Source organism: Phacochoerus africanus, chromosome 12 (assembly GCF_016906955.1).
Source record: "Phacochoerus africanus isolate WHEZ1 chromosome 12, ROS_Pafr_v1, whole genome shotgun sequence".
NCBI classification, from domain to species: Eukaryota; Metazoa; Chordata; class Mammalia; order Artiodactyla; family Suidae; genus Phacochoerus; species Phacochoerus africanus.
The window spans coordinates 62,875,911-62,896,284 of record NC_062555.1 but is presented as its reverse complement, the minus strand read 5'-3'; the positions used below and the strand labels follow the sequence as shown (position 1 = coordinate 62,896,284).

General features: G+C 49.8%; 1 protein-coding gene across 21 annotated transcripts in view; it reads left to right on the top strand.

Annotated features, from left to right (window-relative positions):
- Positions 1-3,173: 3,173 nt before the first annotated feature.
- PARD3 (par-3 family cell polarity regulator) overlaps positions 3,174-20,374 on the top strand; it is a 629,826-nt gene continuing 612,625 nt past the window's right edge. For 6 of the 21 annotated variants that reach the window (XM_047755500.1, XM_047755496.1, XM_047755498.1 and 3 more), the window contains exon 1: positions 3,205-3,601. In XM_047755500.1, the coding sequence (XP_047611456.1) occupies positions 3,482-3,601 (120 nt within the window). In that variant the 5' untranslated portion in view covers positions 3,205-3,481. Of the gene's footprint in view, positions 3,602-20,374 lie in introns of all 21 variants that reach the window. The other 15 variants (XM_047755494.1, XM_047755484.1, XM_047755488.1 and 12 more) reach the window with 5 other exon arrangements.

Here is a 20,374-nt window from a genome sequence, read left to right as displayed (position 1 = left end):
GACAGTGAGGGGAGTGGAAAAGGTTTGGGCATTCTGTGGGGGTCAAGGAGCCCCTGTAAATCACTGTCAGGACTTTGGTTTCACCCCTGCATGAGAGGGAGGGCAGCGCAGGGCTCCAAGCAAAGCAGAGCCTGGCTCACAGTCACCCGTTTGAGAGAAGGGCTGGACAAGGCAGGGCATCCGTTGTGCTGGCAGCACGAAGACTTCTTGCTGCTGTGGTTCTGGGTCCAGGATGGGATCCACCGTATCACGCTCACCTGAGCGAACCTCCCCATCTACTGAGACCCTGAACAGATGACATTCCAAAGCACCAGAGCCAGATTTTGAAACTGAACTCCCAGCTTAGCAGAGTAACTTGACAGAGGAGGGGAGGATGAGTCAGCCATTTGAAATCAGGGACAGAGCAGCAGCAGGGCTGGGTGTGCCCTGGTCCAGTGCACCTGAATTATTGGCTAGAATGCCACAGCCTGGGCACTGGATTTCGTCAAAGACCAATCTCACTACCACTCGCCTCCTCTGACCTAAGCAGGTCTGGCTCTGGGTGAGGGGTGGGGGGCCTGGGAAGGTCTCAGGCTGGTAGTAGAAGATTTAAGGTTACAAATGTGCTCGCTTGATGTTTCTCTTGGACAGAGTCCCTCTAGATGGTCTGCTTCTACCTCTCCCTCTTTCCTCTCTCCTAGGAGTGAGCACTTCCTCTGGGTACCACCACCATCCATGACGTGTAGCATCTATCATCCTCTGGTGGCCACTTGTTGACGTCTGAAATCTTTACCAGACTGGGCACCTCTTGAGGGAGGAACTTACATCCCCAGCCTGCAAAACAGCGCTTGCTACAAAATAGGTAGACAATCATTATCTGGTGAATACAGATCCAATTCTTCTTTAGACTGAACGTGTGAGAGGCTAGGCATACGAGATTGCCAATGGCATCTTAAGGATAACAGTGAGAGGCATTCCACATCTGTTTCAAATACTTCAGAGATAATAATTTCCGAAATATAACTGAGTTTTAAAAACACCTGTGTTTTCTTTAGTCCTAATTATTAAAATGTCCTAACGGTAAGATACTAGGCCAGCGATCGAACACACATCCTCATAGATGTTAGTCTGATTTGTTTCTGCTGCGCCACAGTGGGAACTCCCTATGATCACATTTTTAAAAACCTGTCTAAACCCTTATTAACTACTGAATAGTGGAAGGAGTTGATGTAAATAAAGTGGCACAGGTGTCCTTAGATGCCATCTCTTTTGTGAAGGCAGGCCTCCCTCCGTAGTACGGCCCTAAACCTTTTGCTGGCACTTGATAATGTCTTGAATTACAGTTATTGGAGTAGCTATCTTATTCCAAAAATCTATATTTTTCTTAGTCCCTTTAAAAATTCTGTAACATTTAGCCAGTGTTTTCCACATGGAAGGTCTTCTCTGTGTGTGGAATCAAATTGAAGTGAAGCCAGGACAGGCCTGAGAGTCATGAGGCCCTGGTCCAGACACCACACAGCTGTATCACCAGTCCAGCAATTTCTCTGAGCCTTGGTCTCCTCCTCCCCTTCTCTCCCTTCCTCCCCAGAATCATCCTTTGCTGGCCTGTCCTGACTTTGTTACCCTTCAGGATCTGAACCTAGATGCCAGCGATGTCTGATGTCCTCTGGCTGTTCTTGAACTTGCCTTTCAATCAGTATACTCCTCCCTCCCCAAAGCATCAACACAGAAACAATGTCTCTAATTATCAGGAATTGCCACTGTGGAGCCAAACATTAATACAAGAAGCAGGAAGACCTCAGCCAGTTGTCATCGCTGTCACAAACTGATCACTGTGTAGAAGTGTTGTACATTGCAGCTAAAGAGAAGAGTATGAAGGCCTTTTCTGTGAATGCATGGAAGGAAACCTGGGTTCTCTTTCTGGGTCTGCCTCATGTTTTCTCTGTGGCCTTGGGCAAGTGATTTCAACACTCCCTAGTATCCTAGGGTAAGGTGAGATGATGACATGTGGTATCTACTCATGGCCCTGCTTTGCAAGGACAACTGATTGTATTGGTCAACGGCTGGAGATGAGAGGAAGTACAATGTTTTACAGGACAAATTGCACTATACCTGGGGCAGTGGACAGTGCAGGGATCCTGGAAAGCAGATGAATCTCTGTCCTGGTTCCTTATTTTGAAATGGCAGGTAGACGGTCCCCAGCGCTTCCTGCTTTACGTGCTGAAGCTCTACTTGAGCTCAGGGAGCTGTCGCCTGCTTCCACACACCCTAGACAAGCTGGCAAAAATAAATCCACCATCGTTTGGGACAGACGTGGGCCTGCGTCTTTGCTGACATTTGCCATTCTTTCAACACAATGACACACAGTTGGGAGGAACACGAAGATTCCTGCCATAACTGAGACAAGAGTGGCGCGTCAGTTACTTTTCTTGACTTGGCCCCTGTTCCTCTAAACTGTCGCCTGTCGCCACGCAGGTAACTCCTTGCGGCGCTGCTTTTCCCTCCTGGGCTGAGGTGCCCGCGCTCCGCGCCTGCCTTCTCAGTGTTATTGTTCGTAACTTCGCGTTAAGATTGCTTGGGCTGCAGAATTTTAGGGAATAAAACGATCCGAATTGCTGATGTTGGAGTTGCAGACGCTGAAGCGGGTGGGTCACCGCGGGGTCACAGGAGCTTCAAGGTAAATAGTGGTCTCGGAAGAAAGCCCCCCACCCCCGCCCCGCCCCGCCCCCTCATTTCGGCCGGCGGCGCGTCGCCTGGCGCTCCAAGGAGTCGGGGAGTGGGGGGGACCGGGCGGGAGCACCCTGCCCGCCCTCCGGGGCGCGTCGAGTCTGCCGCGATTCCGCCCGGGGCCCTCCAGCCGAGGAGGGGCATTCACGGCGACAAAGGAACGGGGGCTCCGGAGAGCCTGCGGGAGGCGGGGGGGGCCGGGCGTCCGCGAGGCGGGCCGGCGGGGGCAGCGGCGCCCGAGCAGGGGGTCGGCGGTGGGGAGGGCGCGGGCAGAGGGAGGCGGCGGTGCGCTCCACCCCGCGCCCCGGCGCCGCGTGTGCACAGTGTTGTGGGCCCGCGGCGCCCCTCCCTCCCCCTCCGCGCCCCTCCCCTCGCGTCCCCTCCTTCCCCTCCCTCCCCTCCGCGCCGCTCCCCTCTCCGCGCCTCCTCCCTGCCCCTCCCCTCGCCGCCGTCCCCTCCCCCGCGGCCGCGATCGAGCGCCGCGCCAGCGCCACACGGCCCCGCCGCCGAGCGCGCCGACACTCCGAACAGGTGGCCGGAGGCTGCGGCGCCGCGCGGGCACAGGCGGGCGAGCCTCGGGCCAGGCCAGGCGAGGCGAGGCGAGGGCGGCGGGCCGGGCATGCGAGCCGATTGGGCCCCCGGCCCCGGCCCCTAGCCTCGCGCCCGCGCCGCGCCCCGCGCCCCGCGTGCAGCCGCCCGGGCCCCGGGCGCTCCGGCCTCTCCGGCCGCGGTCAGCGAGGGGCGCGGGCCGGCCCGCGGCGACGGCGGCGGCGGCATGAAAGTGACCGTGTGCTTCGGGAGGACCCGGGTGGTCGTGCCGTGCGGGGACGGCCACATGAAAGTTTTCAGCCTCATCCAGCAAGCGGTGACCCGCTACCGGAAGGCGATCGCCAAGGTGAGGGGCCGGGGGCGCGGGCGGGGGCGGGCGGCGGAGGGGGCGGAGGAGGGGAGGAGGAGCGGGAGGAGGGAAGGCGCCGGGATCAACATGGCGCTTCCTGGAAGGGGAGGAGGAGGCGGAGGCGGGGAAAGGAGCGCGCGCGGCCCGCCCGGCCTGCGCCCCCTGCCCGGGCTGCGGGCCGCAAACTTGCCTGCGCCCGGGCCGCGGCCCCCGGCCCCCTCCCCTCCCCCGGCGCCCGGCCGCGGCCGCCCGGAGCCTCCCGTGAGTCGAGCTCGAGCCGCGCCGGAGCGCGCGGAGCCCGGCCGGACGCCTGTTCCCGGCTGTGGACTGCGGCCCCGGCTCCCCGCCCAGGCCCGCGGGCGGAGGCCGGCCCAGGGAACTTTTCTGGCGGAGAAGAGTTCGCTCCGCGCGCTGGGACAGTGGCTCGCCTGTGCCTCCGGGCCCCGCCGGGAGCCGCTCCTGCCTCCCGGGCGGGGGTCCCGCGGGGTGGGGGCGCGGCGCGGGGACCGACCCTCTCCCTCTGGCTCGCGAGCGTCGCTGGAGCCCAGCGCCTCGGTGACCGAGAGGCCCCGGAGCACGGCTCCTTGAAGGAGCACAGCCCCGAAATCGGTCACCGGATTGCCGAGTTTTCCTGCCCGCAGCTCGGCGTTGACTGACTGCAACTAGGTCCACCCGCACGGGGGCTGCGGGGCCACGGCCGGGTGTGGAGTAGCGTTCTCCTCGTCCCCGTGGAGTGGTAACATTGTCTCCACTTCGCTGCATTCCTCTACAATGTGTCAGAAGTGGAAAGGCGTTTTGTTAAAGTGTTGCATCGTCTGTGTCTGTTTGACAACAGCCCACGCCTCCCAAGTTTTTCTCAGGCACCTGAGGATATTGTCTTTGCCGCAGAGCAGCGTTCGGTGGAAAGCATATTCACTTTTAAAATTTCCTTTTTGTCCCCGACGTTGGAGTGGTTTGGGTCCTGGAGGTTTGGGGGCCACAGGTGAGGGGGACGGTGGCTTTGTCAAGACTGATCGCGTGTGAATATCTCTGACATTAAGGGGAAAAAACCCTTTTTACACTTGTTTTTAGTGTGGAGAAAAACTAGAATAAAACTGGCCTTTTAAAGAAAATCTTGGGGACATTTAAGAACCTGACACAATGATGGAAGATGTTGACTTAACAGCTCTAAAGTGTTCCTTACAGTTGAACTCTTTTACTGAGAAACCAAAGAACATTAGTGGAAATTGGGTACTCGTTTGTCTTGAAACAGTCGAAGGGGAAAACCCCTCTAAACCTACACTCACATTTAAGGGATTGTTTATGAATAATCATAGAAATCACTTCTGTGATCGCAACGTTCTAGATCAGTAATCAGGTTGCACATGTACTCGGGAAGCCAACAAAATCGTGAAGAGAAAGAGACATACAATAATAACATACATTCTGCACTGTGCCCAGGTTCCTGAGTAGGGAGGGGTGATTGACATTTCTTTGCTTATATGCTTAATTTAAAATTTACATGCTTGAAATTAGTCATTTACATGCTTAAAATTAGTCATATTTCGTTATGCACACGATGCAAGTTGCTTGAACAGCTTGTTTGGAAGATAGAAATGTAGTTGGCTGATAGAGTCATCTATACCTTCCATGGACATTCTTCAGCATTCGCCACGTCCAAGGCATTGTTTTGGGTGCTGGACATCTGAGGGACCCACAGGCAGCTGGTGGAAACTGGACGGTGAGAGTCTAGGAAAGAGGCTCCATGGTCCGGGTGAAGGCAGCCAGCTGTGCGTGCCTGTTGTGGTGCAGTGGGGAGAAGACCCTAGGGTGTCTAGAGTGTCGGGTAGCTGAGTTGAGAGGCTTTGATGATGGATCTGGGTCTTGTGTGCAGGCTTCAGGGGTGGCTGTCTCACAGAGACTGAGAACATGGAAAAGGGAGCGCGGGTTTCTGAAGGGAGCCTGGGAAGGCACCCTAAGGGGTGGAGCCTAAGCGTTTTGAAGGGTAGGTACGAGATTGACTACCTGGTAGGGAAGGAAGGAAGGGTGATTCTCAGTGAGTGATGGTGTTGTTGGAGGTGGACGTAAATGACTCGGAGATGATCCCCAAATTATTTAAATTCACTTTAAGTGCAACTCACTGTTCAGCAGGTACATTTTTAAATGGGCTTTCCAGTCTTCAAAGTTCAGCCATTGGATCACAAGACTGTTGACTCTCCAGTGTTGCAAGAGTATCTTCTGGGTCCATTTGTATTTTTGCCTCTTAAATGATTAGGTAACGGGTGGTGTAGGTCACAGAAGCGGCTCAGATCCCGAGTTGCTGTGGCTGTGGCTGTGGCTGTGGCTGTGGCTGGCTTGGATTCGACCCCTAGCCTGGGAACCTTCATATACTGAGGGTGGGGCCCTAAAAAAGGCCCCCCCCCCAAAAAAATGAGTTCCCGTCATGGCTCAGTGGAAACGAATCCGGCTAGTAGCCAAGAGGATACAGGTTTGATCCCTGGCTTCACTCAGTGGCTTAAGGTCCAGTGTTGCTGTCAGCTGTGGTGTAGCTCGTAGACATGTATGGCTTGGATTTGGCATTGCTGTGGCTGGTGGCTACAGCTCTGATTGGACCCTTAGCTTGGGAACCTCCATATGCTGTGGGTGTGGTCCCTAAAAAAGACCAAAAAAAAAAATTTAGGTAACGGGCCAAGATTAAACTTTAGTCGCTCTTCCCAGTTCTCCCACCCTGTGTAAAATGGTATGAAGCACACACTTAATAACACTTGTTTTAACTTTTATTCTGTCATCTCTGCCTTATCCCTTACTGTTCAGGAGAACAAGATAAATTTTGTATGAAGAATTGGGTAGCTGGGTAGCTGTGGAGTGGTGTTTGGTTGCTAGGTGACATGTGCCATGACAAACTCCCATCTGGTGGGGAAAAATGGGGGAAGATCATGTTTATGGCTTCGTAAGAACCAGCTAAGCTGAGGGGCAGGTGGGAGAAGGAAAGGGGAAAGAAAAGACCCCAGCCTCTAAGACTTGGCAGTGAGCATTTTGTGGTGTGGTGGGGCTAATTTTTGGCATTATATTTGAGCTGTTTTCAGATTAAACAAATCAGTTTTTCTGGGCGGTGGAGTGGTGTGACTTAATACCAGAAATGTCCTCAATAAGTAGGTATTTGAAGGCTTACACTTATTCACTTTTTTTTCTTCAGTGAAAAAACATTTTTCTGTCCATGATCACTGATGGGTGAAAATGTTTTGGCTGTTCTTCCTCATCCCACCCATCCTCATCCAGACCCTCTCTAAGGAGCGTGCTCTGCTGGACACTGAGGACCACGTTACGTGGACTTTCTGTCTGTGTATGTGACTTCTGCCTGTGGCCAGACTCATCCATGGTCCCAGATGGACACGGGGTAAAAAGCACCAACTGCCGGGACTCTCGCCTGGTGACTTGACTTCTTAGGGCTTTACCCGCTCCTTAAGATTCTGAGTGGTTCAGGGCTGGCCCCAAGATTTCCCATTTTTTCCTGCTGTGCATCCAGACTCTGGTTAGGAGAAAGATAAGAAGATTGCCATGTTTGTTTTCTTAAAAATTGTTGATTTGTTGGAGGGCTGCTGTGTACAGGATGTCACGGTTTGTGAAGAAAAACATTAAGACCAAATTCTTGCCCTCGAGAAGAAAGTAATCTGGGAGGCAGGGTGAATATATTCAACTATAAGTAACAGTAGGCAGTGGTGTTAATTTGCAACGGGTTGGTGCACACAGAAGGTGTGGCTGCTGGATTTCCGAGATGGGAGTGGTCCTTTGCACATGGGGGAGGGGGCGGCAATCTCCTGTAATCCCTAGGGTTTGTGTCTGGCTTAGTAAGTGGGAAGACTGGCCTTGATTTAGGACAGCGCTCCTACCTGGGTAGTGGGGTGACCTCAAAAAGCATCTGTCGACCGTGGTGTCCTGGCCCCTCAGTCTGCAGTGGGGTCCAGGCATTTGAGTCTGGAGAGTGTGGGCTCCCATTCTGAGCAGTGGGAGGGAAGGCAGTGCAGGAAGGGAATGATGCTTGGGCATCAGGGCTGGTCTGGATCCTGTGGAGACTTCCTGTCACGTGATGGAAGGCGGGATCCAGTAGAGGAGGACCGGGAATTCCGGGGCAAGACACAGGGACTTCCTGCAGTTGGATGGTCCCCGGAGGGCTGGGGTGTTTGGGCAGGGCGGCAGTCTGGACGGGCGCTTCTCTGGGGAGGGCAGGGGATCACCTTCGGGCTGCAGAAATGCTGCCGACTGCAGAGCAATGGAGGGGAGAAGGGCCTAAAGTCACAGGCGAGGGTGGGAAGTCGGCTGGAACCTCTCAGACCGGCCCCTGGCCCGAGAGCCCTCTTGGGCGGGGGGAGCTTGGGATGGGCTTTGGAGATCACGGTTCTTCACCACTTAACCTTGGGCAGCCCAGCCCAGCGGAGCCTCACTTCCTCATCTCTAGAGTGGGTTGCTCCCTTGCAGGGCTCATGGGGTCCTGAGCGGGCTGATGAGTGGAAACTCCGAGGTACTGCCTCCGGATCCCTGATATGGTTTGCTCCCCAAACAGTTTCGCTGCCTGTGGAACTTTCCCAAGTAGTCTGCTATTACTACACCTGTTTGGCTTTTTCCTCTCTGCTTATGAAGGCAGTGTGTGCAATTTGATTAAAGCATAGGTAGAATTATTCATATTTGCCTAAGTAGCACCACAATCAGAAGAGCAATCGTGTTTGAGAGAGAGAGAGAGAGAGAGAGAGAGAGTGTGTGTGTGTGTGTGTGTGTGTGTGTATGTGTGTGTATTAGGCAGGGAATGTAAGTGTTGTGGATGTTGGCTTTACTCTGAGTCGCTCTCTGGGCCACTGCTTCTGTCCTCAAGTGTGGAAACCTTAGGAGTTATTTAATAGCAATTTGTTGTTATTAAAAAAACAACTTAAATTGATGGATGCTGACAGTAACTTTTGAAAATGTGCCTTCCTTTTGAGGGGAGGGAGGACGGTTGATTACTATAACCATATAAGTCATGGTTTTTATGACAAATCTTGTGGTTGGTGTGAGTTTTTTTTGTGAACAAATGTTGTTACACATTTACAAACTTACTGAAACTTTTAGGAAAACAGTTATCTTGTTGCAGTTTGAATGACAATATATTTTTTTGTTTTATTTGAATGACAATATTTTTGAATAGTGAAATGAAATAAATTTTATTCTTTCATTGACATTCTCCTGTCTTCCCCTTCAAAGAGGAAAAATAAATGGAACATGTTTGAAAGCCTAATCTTTTAAATTTTTCTTTCCTTTATTTAGCCATGCCTGCAGCATGTGGATCTTCCTAGCCAGGGATCTATAACCTGCACCACAGCAGTGACCAAGCTGAGTCCTTAACCACTAGGAACTCCAAGGCCAGTCTTTCTAAAATGCAAATCTCAGTGTGCTCTTCTGCTTAAATACCTCAGCACCCACTTTCCCCAGAGGCTGAGTCCGCTTAGCACCCACTTTCCCCAGAGGCTGAGTCTTTTGTCTCAGTGGGGCCTGTCCCTGCAGGACCCCTCCTCACTCCAGCCTCTCCCCCATCGAACCCCCACCTCACCCCTACGCACTTGGACTTGCTTGGACTTTCCTGCCTTTGCTTTGGTGTTGTCTATTTCTCCCTCCTGGACCACTTCTTCGCTGTGTCTGCGCATCTCTTGAGCCTCAGCCCCACCATCGGGATGCTGACTCTGCATCCCAAGGCTGCCTGGGCTTCTCCTGGCTTGCTGCTTCTCTTAGGACCTTTCCGCAGCTCCTGTGCTAACCTGGAGGAATGTGCTTTGCTGTGGGTGTTTTGGTCTGTTTGTTTCAGAACAAAATTGTGCCCCTTCTCCTCCAGGAGAGGTGCTGGAAGGTGATGGCCCTGCCTCAACATCATCCACATAGGAGTTCCCATTGTGGCTCAGCAGGCTAAGAAACAGAATAATATCCATGAGGATATAGGTTCGATCCTTGGCCTCAGTGGCTTGCAGGTCCGGAGTTGCTGCAAGCTGTGGTGTAGGTCACAGATGAGGCTCAGACCCCATGTTGCTGGGGCTGGGGCTCCAATTCAACCACTAGTCTGGGAACTTCCATATGTTGTGGGTATGACCCTAAAAAGACCAAAAAAAAAAAAAAAAGTTGGCCACTTAGTCATTTCACAAGCTGAGTAGATACAAAGTTGAGAATAAATACATTGCACGTTATTCTCCCTCAAAAAGTGTGCTTTTATTTTGGAGACTATAATTTTAAGGACTTCACTGTTTGGTATGTTTGGCATGTTTGACATATTGGCCCGAAGAGATTGTAATTGAAACTCAGACTTAGTGTGATTTTGGAGTCCTCAAAGGTATGCTTTTGTGTTGGCCAGTTTCAAGGAGTTGGGTCTGTTTTTCAGACCAAGCAGAGGGATCATCCTGGGATTTGCACTGGGTCTGGTTCAAGGCAGGTGGCCAGGGCAGTGCAGGAATCTGGCCCCGGGACACACCTATGCTGGGTCTGGCACTTCTAAATCTGTCAGTTGGGATCCGTGGGCAAGTGCCAGGAGTCAACAGAAATGTTTAGGGTCTGAGATTTGCAGAGAGAGTCTGGCGACATGAAGTGCTTCTTGGCTTGCGAATTGGCCAAGAGGTGACATTCAAAAATCCCACTGTGCAGCCCTCCATCTGCCGGGGGAGGTTTCTGCCTCCCTGTAGAGGTGGAGACAGGCTGGTGACGGGGAACACCTGAGGGACGACCGGAGCCCTCTGCATTTTCTCAGGGATGCAAAGAAATAGATATGGTTGGTCCAGGGACGTGCTTTCCACAGGCGGAGCTGCTTTTCCAGGGGCTGGAGGTGGGTGGTTCGGCCCGCACCATGGACTTTTCTCCTGCTGGGTCACTCAGGCAGCAGTCCTAGCCGGGGCCAAGGTCAACGGCAGTAAAGCGGAAGCTCAGTGCATTTATACATTCTACCTATTTATTTCTGGCATCTATTTTGTTTTATATGGAAAATAGAAAACTTTATGAAAAGAATGGCAGCGTTCTGTGAACATAGTTGAAAGGTAATTATTTTTTGTCTTTTAGTTATTATTTTAACCTGTTAAAGATTGTTTTCCATTTGGAAGGATGATGTAAACATGCCTTTCTTTTGTAGCCTTGCGTCTGCCTGTGTCTGACCTCCCATCTCGATGTGGTTCATGTCATTAAATGTTACTTTTGTTTATGCTTTTTTCCTCTGTCAACTTGTATCGGAACTTGGCAATAAAATGCCAAGCTTCATTCCAAATGACTTGAACTGTGAATTATTTAATTTTTTCTCTCAAAAATAGCTTGTACACATACACCTTCATGAGAAATGAAAGCATGTTTCTCTATAAAAAACATGTATATGAATGTTCATGGCAACACTATTCATAATAGTCCCCAAATGGGACAATCCAGATGTCTACCAACTGAATAATTTGTGGAATAGTACACATGGGAATATTATTCAGCCATAAAAAGGGATGAATTTCAGACATAGCCCTCACCATAGATGAACCTCATAAACACTATGAAGGAAGCCACTTATACTGGCGCACATATATCGTATGAGTACGTATGTACGAAAGGACCAGAATAGGCAAGGGTGTGGATGAGCAAGTAGCATAGCAGTTGCCAGGGCCTGGGCGTTGAGGGTAATGTGAGTGATGTTTAATGGCGATGGGGTGGTTTTGTGGGTGATGAAAATGTTCTAAATTGAGATAGTGGTGATAACTGTGTTCCATTGCAAGTATACTAAACATCATGGAATTGTACACTTCCATTTTTTTTTTTTTCTTTTATTCATATTCGGCCACCCTGAGGCATATGGAGTTCCCGGGCCAGGGATCAGAACCAAGCCACAGTTGCGACCTACGTGCAGCTGCAGCAACACTGAATCCTTAAACTACTGTGCTGGGCTGGGGATTGAACCTGTGTCCCAGAGCTCCAGAGACACTGCCGATCCCATTGTGCCACAACAGGAACTCTGAACCGTACACTTCACATGGGTGAATTTTGTGGTATATTATTATGCCTCAATAAAGATGTTAAAAAAATATGGACTTCCTAAGCCATTATGAACAAAGCCCCATTTTTAGGTATTTTATTGTTCTGAGAGTCCCATAAGACATGCTGTGTCAGAGATGCTCAGAAACCTCAAAATGAAGACTGGCTATTTTTAGGCGTTTTCCACACAGTGCGTGAAGCTGCTTTCTCAAGCCGGCCTGGTGTTTCCTGGTGCTGTCTGCTAAGCCTGGGCTGCTGAGCTGACAGGTCCCCTGGTCTCCTCAAAGGCCTCACCAGCCAGCACCCCGCCTGTCCTGCCTTGTTCTCCCTCAACCAGAGATTCCTTCCCACCCAGCTCACCAGCTGCCTCTGCAGTTGACTGGATGGGCTACGTGTCCATAGTGGAAGAGCTTTTCTGGTTTTGGGGTTGGGTCCGTAGTTTTGACCTTTGGCAAATCTCGCAAGCTCTACGAGTGTCAATTTTCCCAGCTTCATCTGCCCACATTCAGCAGTTCTGGGCTGGGCTCCCTGCTGACAGCCACCCCGAGTCTGTGTGTTGGTCATGGTGCCTGTGGGACCCTGGGGCCGGGGTGGTGGCAGTGGCTTTTTGGAGGTGCAGACAGGGTCCATCTCTACTCCATCCCCCCCCTCCCAGTGAGAATGTTTTGCTTCCCTTATTTTGAACTGATGGGCCTGCACCCTGGGTCAAACTTATGCTGATTAAAGTTAGGATGTATTTTGCCTGGAGTGTTCCTCAGAATTCTTTACTGACCCAAGATAAATGTCTTTCAAGATAAAGTACACGCTCAGGAGTGACTTAAGAAGACTATTGCCTTTGTGAAGTGTGACTAAATGCATGATACTGCATGATTCTAAATGCTTGCTATGTATATACAAAGACATACACATATATATTCAGGAACTTGCTATTTTTATGGTGGTGAAAATTTAAGTGGTTTTAGAGAAAGCAGGTCAATATTTTCCCCACCTTTTATTTTGGGGGGGTCTTTTTAGGGCTGCAGCCTTGACATGTGGAAGTTCCAGGCTAGGGGGTCAAATTGGAGCTGTAGCTGCCAACCTATGCCACAGCCACAGCCACAGCAGTGCGAGATCCACACTGCGCCTGTGACCTACACCTCAGCTCATGGCAACGCTGGATCCTTAACCCACTGAGTGAGGCCAGGAATTGAACCCTCATCTTCATGGATACTAGTTGGGTGTGTTACTGCCGAGCCATGATAGGAACTCCTTCCCCACTTTTAATGTTCTTTAATATTCAGACACAGTTAAGACCATTTTTTGTAACTTAGGTTTATTTATTTATTTATTTTTGGTGTATAATTTTTCTTGTTATTCTATTGCATCCTGTACGATAGGGTTTATGTTTCTGAAAAGGCCTCTTTGACGTATTCCACTATAAAAATCAGTATTTCCTTCTCAACGTTTATTTCAGAAAATAACTCACTGTATGTCAAAAACCTAAAATTGCTAAATAATAAAAATGTTATATTAACAGATTAAAAATGTAAAAAAAGAGAGCGCCATTCTCTATAAAGGGTCAGCCTGGGAATTATTATTATTTTTTCTGGTTCTTTTAAGCATACAGTAAAACTGGGAAAAATTTTCATGTTCGTGTTTTAATTTTTTTTCCAAATCTAATATTAGATCCAGAGTTTCAAAGATTCAACCATTTTCTGGGGAACACACAAAGAGATGTGTAATCTGTAGTTCTGAAATCCGGTGTGCAAAGTCACAGGTGAGCAAGAGTGCACCAGGGTCCTGCCCAGCAGTGCTATTCCCTAAACTGAGATCCTGTTCCTGGAAGAGGGAGGTAAACACGCAGGCCCTTGATACCTGGGACATCACCACACAGGCTCCGGTCCGTCACTGCAGCCATGAAAGTTGGATGTCGGCTTTGGTACCTTCACCACTTTGTGAGAGATCTGGAACAAACCTTTAGACAAATCGAGAGGATCTCTTGAAGTGAAAGTGCATCATCTGGATAGATAACTCTACACTTTTTATGGTGGAGTCAGTTTTATCTTTTGTGTTTTATGAGCTACTTCTTAAAACACAGATGTTTGCAAAAACACAATTAGTCAGAGGTGGAAAGTTTGGTGGTAGGATTTTTTTTCCTTTTTCTTTTTCTTTCTCCCAGGGGGCAGGCACATCAGCATGACACACTCTGGGCCAGGATTCAGAAGAGCAGATTGCAGCATTTGTGTGTGTGAGAGCAAGAACCATAACCTCTGTAAGCCCAGGGTCCTTGGCTTCTGATGCGACTTCTGAGTCCTTCATGGGATTGTTGTGAGGGTTTGAAGAGAGAATGTGAAAAAGCATCATAGGAAGTAAAACAGAGTAAATGTTCGCAGAACTGTTCTTTTGTCTTTGCTAAGAACGGTTGCCAGGGATTAAGGCTCACTTGAAGAAATACTTCTGCATCGTTGCTTCTCATCCTCTTTTGAACTGCTGTAGATGCAGGAAACTGAATGTTTGGCCAAAAAAGTTCTCCCTCAAAACATCTTGAAAACATTCTCCTGCAATTTAAGAAATACAATCCCTGGTGACATTGATTTAGATGCCCCGTAGATGTCCACAGTGGAAAAGCTCTTTGAGTTCTTGGTTTTGGCCACAGTAGTTTTGACCTTTGGCAGGCCCCGTCAGCTCTGTGAGCCTCAGTTTTCTCATGTCTGATTTGGAATTGTGTTGTTGTTGCTGTTGTTGTGGGCAGGAATGATGATCTAGGGATTTAATGTTGATAATCCCCTCGTCATATTATAGTCTTCTGGGCAATTTTAGATAGTTTTTCTTCTTTCTCCCAAGTTTTACACATAGTTTAGGCACACTTTTAGTGGCTAATTCATAAAGTTACCTTGATTTTTGGTTTGATTTATGATACCAGTTGTCTTTTTTGAGATGATAAGTTAAAGTGTTACCACTTTGTTCTTAAAAGTACTGTCAAAATTCCAGTATTAGTATTTACTAATAAATCAATTGGAAATAGGGAAGAAGAATGTTCTGCTAACCCAATAGTTAAAGCCGATTCTTTTACAGATCAAGGAGAAGTGTGTGACTTTAGCTATGTGACTTCTTCTCCTAGCAGCCCTTGTTATTTTCTAAGATAATTGCAGCTGCCATACTACTAGATGAATGGAGACGATGCCAAGTTTCTTGGCTATATTTACAGTATTTTAAAAGGCTTTGGTTACACATTTTTCCTTTAAAAAATCTTTTGAAACTTGGAAGGATTAAGGCTAGAAATTGTAAACACTGTGGATATTCATAGAATGCACAAATGTTTTAAAGACCTTCAGCATTTATTAACTGGTAGGAGTTCTGTGAATACCCTGGACCTCAAAGAGATAGTCCGAGTTATAAAATGAGGGGGTTCCCGTCGTGGCTCAGTGGTTAACGAATCCGACTAGGAACCATGAGGTTGCAGGTTCGATCCTTGGCCTCGCTCAGTGGGTCAAGGATCCCGCATTGCCGCTGTGGTGTAGGTCGCAGACATGGCTTGGATCCTGCATTGTTGTGGCTGTGGTGTAGGCTGGCAGCTATAGCTCCGATTGGACCCCTAGCCTGGGAACCTCCATATGCCGAGGGTGCGGCCCTGGAAAAGACAAAACAAAACCAAAAAAACAAAAACAATAAAATGGGAAAGGCGACATTTTTGTGGCCCCTGTAATCCTTTATTCTACAGGCGTCTATAACTCACGTGCCCATAGTACTTCCTTGCTCTTCTCTAGATCTTTTTTTTTTTGTCTTTTGTCTTTTTAGGGCCGCACCTCGGGCATGTGGAGCTTCCCAGGCTAGGGGTCTAATTGGAGCTGTAAGCCGCTGGCCTACGCCAGAGCCACAGCAACTCGGGATCCAAGCCACGTCTGCGACCTACACCACAGCTCACACCACAGCTCATGGCAATGCTGGATCCTTAACCCACTTAGCAAGGCCAGGGATTAAACCTGCAACCTCATGGTTCCTAGTCAGATTTGTTTCTGCTGTGCCAAGACGGGAACTCCTCTTCTCTAGATCTTTAAGATGGTGATTTTAGGGCTAAATCAGCGGTAAATGAACCTAGAGCATCTTTTGCCTGGGTGGGTGGTTGTAAGCGTTGACAGATTGCTGTGACTTTTTTTTTTGTCTTTTTTTGCTATTTCTTGGGCCGCTCCTGTGGCATATGGAGGTTCCCAGGCTAGGGGCTCAATCGGAGCTGCAGCCACCAGCCTACGCCAGAGCCACAGCAACGCGGGACCCGAGCCACGTCTGCAACCTACACCACAGCTCACGGCAACGCCGGATCGTTAACCCATTGAGCAAGGGCAGGGACCGAACCCGCAACCTTATGGTTCCTAGTCGGATTCGTTAATCACTGCGCCACGACGGGAACTCCTGCTGTGACTTTTAATACCTCTGTTCAGCTAAAGGCACCCAATGCCAGTCACCTGAAGACTTCTCCCAAGAATGGACCCATTTATCATCTTGAACAGGCCGTGGTGTCTGGGAGGCTGGCTTGGGCTCTGGGTGTGGCCGTGCTTCCCTGTCCGCCTTGCCAGTGCCTCACAACTCACTGGCCTCGTGGCTTCCAGAGGATCGCCGCTTCTCATCTGCCTTTCCCTACCGTGGAATGGAGAGTTGTTTTCCTCTCTTTGAGGACTTTAAATGTCTTATTAATTAGAGTAGTGCTGCCTCCTTCTCTGCATATGTGTTTAGGGAAGCTGCTAAGTAGTGATTAAAACAATAGAGCTTTTCTAGTGGTGCAATGGTCATAGTTTAACTTTGATCCTTTCCAGTATTTGTTTGTAAACATTGTCTCAATGTCATTGAGTACATTTTAAATTCTAAGCTTTTGTTCCATACAGGACAGGAAAAGGAGATACCACAGTTTGGGAGATTCGAATTCATGCCTATCTCTTCCATTTCCAGTTTCCTGTGTTTTGTGCTTTGTAATGAAAGGAATGAATGGTACTTTCCAAAACCTTTCCACAATGCCCTAGCATTTCATAACAAAACTTGGGAGAAATAACTTTGGGGGAGTTCCCTCCTCAGCTTTATTGAGGTGTAATTGACAAAATTGCAAGCTATTTAAAGTGTGCCACGTGATTTTGATATGCATATACATTTTGCAGATTTCCTCCCAGCGAGTTAATTAACTTCACCTCTTTTTCCCTTCCTTTTTTTTTTGGCTTTTCTAGGGCTGCACCAGTGGCACATGGAGGTTCCCAGGTTAGGGGTCCAGTCGGAGCTGTTGCTGCCACCCTATGGCACAGCCACAGCAATGCCAGATCTGAGCCTCATCTTCGATCTACACCATAGCTCATGGCAACGCCGGATCCTTAACCCACTGAGAAAGGCCAGAGATTGAACCTGCAACTTCATGGTTCCTAGTCGGAGTCGTTGACCACTGAGCCATGACAGGAACTCCCAAGTTTTACTCTTTTATCTGGGGAGTCTTAGACAGATCTTAGTCGTTTTGATAGATGGTTTGGGGGTGGGATTTCAGCCCAGAGCAGAGGAGTTTTTGGCCCTGGGCTGTTTTTCCACCTATGAAGTGGGAAGCTGCTTCCTTTATAGATTCAACAGAGTGGTGTTTTCAGGTCAGTCTTTGCTTTTGGTGCTAGTAAGCTTATTAAGTCAGGACAGATGATCGAAAGTTCTTGCACAAGAGGTGCTGTATCAAGGGCATTATTTCTCTGCCTATCAGGTGGGGGAGTTGTTGAGAAAGCACCTTTGACAGTGATAGCCAGAGGTCTTCTGAGTCCTGGTTCATTGGGGAGTTTCTGGCAGGTAGGCGGGGAACCAGGAAACTGGTGTCAGGAAATGGTAGCTGTGATGCTGTTTATGACCGAGGGCCAGGCTAGAACTCTCTGCATTAGGGGCCTTTTGTGCACCAGGTCCTATGTGCTGGGCTCAGTGCTCTGAGCCGCTTTATTAACCCCATGCAGGGCTGGGAGTGGTGCAAATCCGAATTTATAGGTGAGGACGCTTGGGCCAAAGAGGATTTAAAAAGTGACCTAAAGTTGTACATCTGATTCGACCCCCTCTGGCTGCAGAGCCTGTGCTGTGACTCCTTACATCACAACGCACAACGTGGCCCCTGCATTTTAGGATATTGCTGTGCCGCAAGAAAGAGTAGACAGCCCCCGTCCGAGAAGACAGGTTCTTTCCTGACCTGGTTGCCCCGGAGCAGCTCATGGGCTTAGGGAAGAAGGGCATCTTTGGGATGATGGGCCTGCTTGGGTCGAGGAGGCAGTGGCTAGATGTTGGAGCCCTTCGCTGCTCAGGTGTGGTCTGCTGACCAGCAGCAACGGCACTGCTTGGAAGCTGGTTAGAGGTGTAAAATCACAGACCTCATCCCAGACGCTCTCAGGATGCGCATTTTAACCCGATCCACAGATGATTCCAGAGCAATTGTTCTCAACCCTGGCTGCAGGGAGCAATACCTGAAAGGTGTCTAAGACACGGATGCCCAGGCTCCCCACCAGCCACGGGCGTCAGATCTCTGGGTCGGGGGGTGGATACTGGAATGTCTGCCAAGTTCCTCGGGTGGTTTTCATGCCACGAGGATGGGGAACCATTGGGGTAGAGCAGCCACCAGGTCCTTTGGGGTCGTGTTAGGTGACCGAGGGCCCTGCTGCCTTGTAGCTGTGCATGGAAATGGGCTGGTCACTTAGGTGACAGTGGCCCAGTCTGTACCTTTTCATTTCTGACATTTGAAGTCACTCACTTCTGCCTGTTAATTTTGAGTTTAATTTGTGGAAACAATCCGCAGCACCGGCATCCTTAGGTTTTAGCCACTAGCTCTTAATGATGTCTGGTTGAGCTTAATGACAGAAAGGAGCCGAAGGGTCTGTTGGAAAAATAAGATAACTCTGGCTCGGGTCGTCAGTGTCGGAAAGTGAGAGACGTGGACAAGGGGAGATCTCGACAAGGCTCTTTACTTCTGCAGAAGGGCGCGGGCACCCCAAGAAGCCCGCTGCGCCCAAGACAAGACCCTCCCTGTTTATCCCTGACGCAGGTGATGTACCTGACGCCTTCGCGTGGGTCAGGGCAGGGCACACATTCTTCCCGATTGGCTAATTGAAACAGACTGTTGCGGGGAGAAGAGGTAACGAGGAGGGGGTCGCAGGAGGGCGTTTCAGCCGAAGCCGGAGCAGAATGGAGTCACCAAGATTTCCTTTCATAGAAAAGACATTACGTTACTTTCCACAGGTCTAGGAGGGGCAATAAAATGATAGCATGGGGGTTGGTGATGAGGGGAAAAGAATGGTCATACTGAGTAAAATCCTCAAAATGGGAGAGTTAGGAGTTATGGGAGAGTCAGGTGATGTCCCCTGGGTGCTTGTGATGTGTAGAAACAGGACAGCTAGGGTTTTGGTTTGGGGTGAGGAGGGGCGGAGGCCCCGAGAGCAGTGGGCCGAGGACTCCCTGTGCTGGACTTTGCCTTCACGCTGGTGTGGCTGTGCCTCCATGTGTTGGGGGACAGTCGCAGGAGAGAAGCTGGCCACAGGGCGTTCCTCTCTCGAACTTCCACGCTCTGCTTGCTGGAATATTCCCTTGCAGCAGTTCCCAGCCCCACGCCAGAGCCGCGAGCAAACATGTGCCTCTGGCCTGTGGCCTCAGGAACCGGCACCTGGGTCAGAGGACCTGCCTGCCTGGGCTCAGGTCTCTTAACTCTGATGAGGCTTTGTTGTTGGTGTCTCAGCCGGCATCCTGGCTCCTTTGTTTTATCCATTTCCTTTGTTACTGAAGTAAAGAGGACAGATGACCAGGCTGTCATTCTTCACACGGCATTCGCCAGCCGACCTTTTTACAGTTGGCATGTGGGACTGGGCTTCCGCAGTGCAGGGAGGACCCAGCACAGGGCTCACTGGCCAGGGGTGATTAAGACACGAAATCATTTCCTCAAGAGTGCTTTCAGAGCTGCCAAGGGCCGTTCTTGGTCATTATGCTTAAAACATTGTCTTCGAAGATTCTGCAGGTAGAAGAACTTCCTAGGACTGAGTTTTACAGACCGGTTCGACATGACTTAAAGGTCTGATATGTCTGGGAGCAGGACCCATGTGGGAATTTTTTCTGGTTCAGCAGTTTCAAGTAGCCATTACCCTAAGTTGAGTGGTCAAAATGTTGTTTGAAAATTCATGCACGTTGAGGCATTGCTGCATAACAAGCCACCCAGAGCTTTCATGGCTTAAATTGACAACTAATGATAGCTCATGATTTAGTGGGTCAGAATTTGGGCAGGGCTCAGCTGGCTGGTTCTTCTGCTTTCCTTGGGATTACTTGCGGATGTTTGGCAGGCAAGTGACCAGATCTGGGGTGCGTGGGTGGTGGGGGGAGAGGTCCTACATGGCCACATTCACGGGTCTGGCACTGGGCGGGGTGCGAGGGGGGTGATGGAAGCGTGGAGTCTGCTGTGACTGTCGACCAGATCACCTAGTCATGGCATCTCCAGCTCGGAGAGCTCAGGGCTCCTGGAGACAGTGTTCTCAGAGGCAGGAGAGGAAGTGGTCCTTCTCTTAAGACCAAGAGTCCTCAGCTCTGTCTTATCTGCGCCAACCCCTAAGCAGCCCAGATTCTCATACAGAGGATGCCAGCTGCACTTCTCAAAGCTGGGTGTGTCCAGGAACTTGTGGCGCTCTTTATTCTGCTCTTGGGTGTGTGTGTGTGTGTGTGTGTGTGTGTGTGTATAACATCAAAAATTACTCTATGTTGTTTTCTATCTTTAAAATTTTCCTTTTCTTTTTTTCATTTTTGGCCACCCTGAGGCATATGCAGTTTCCTGGC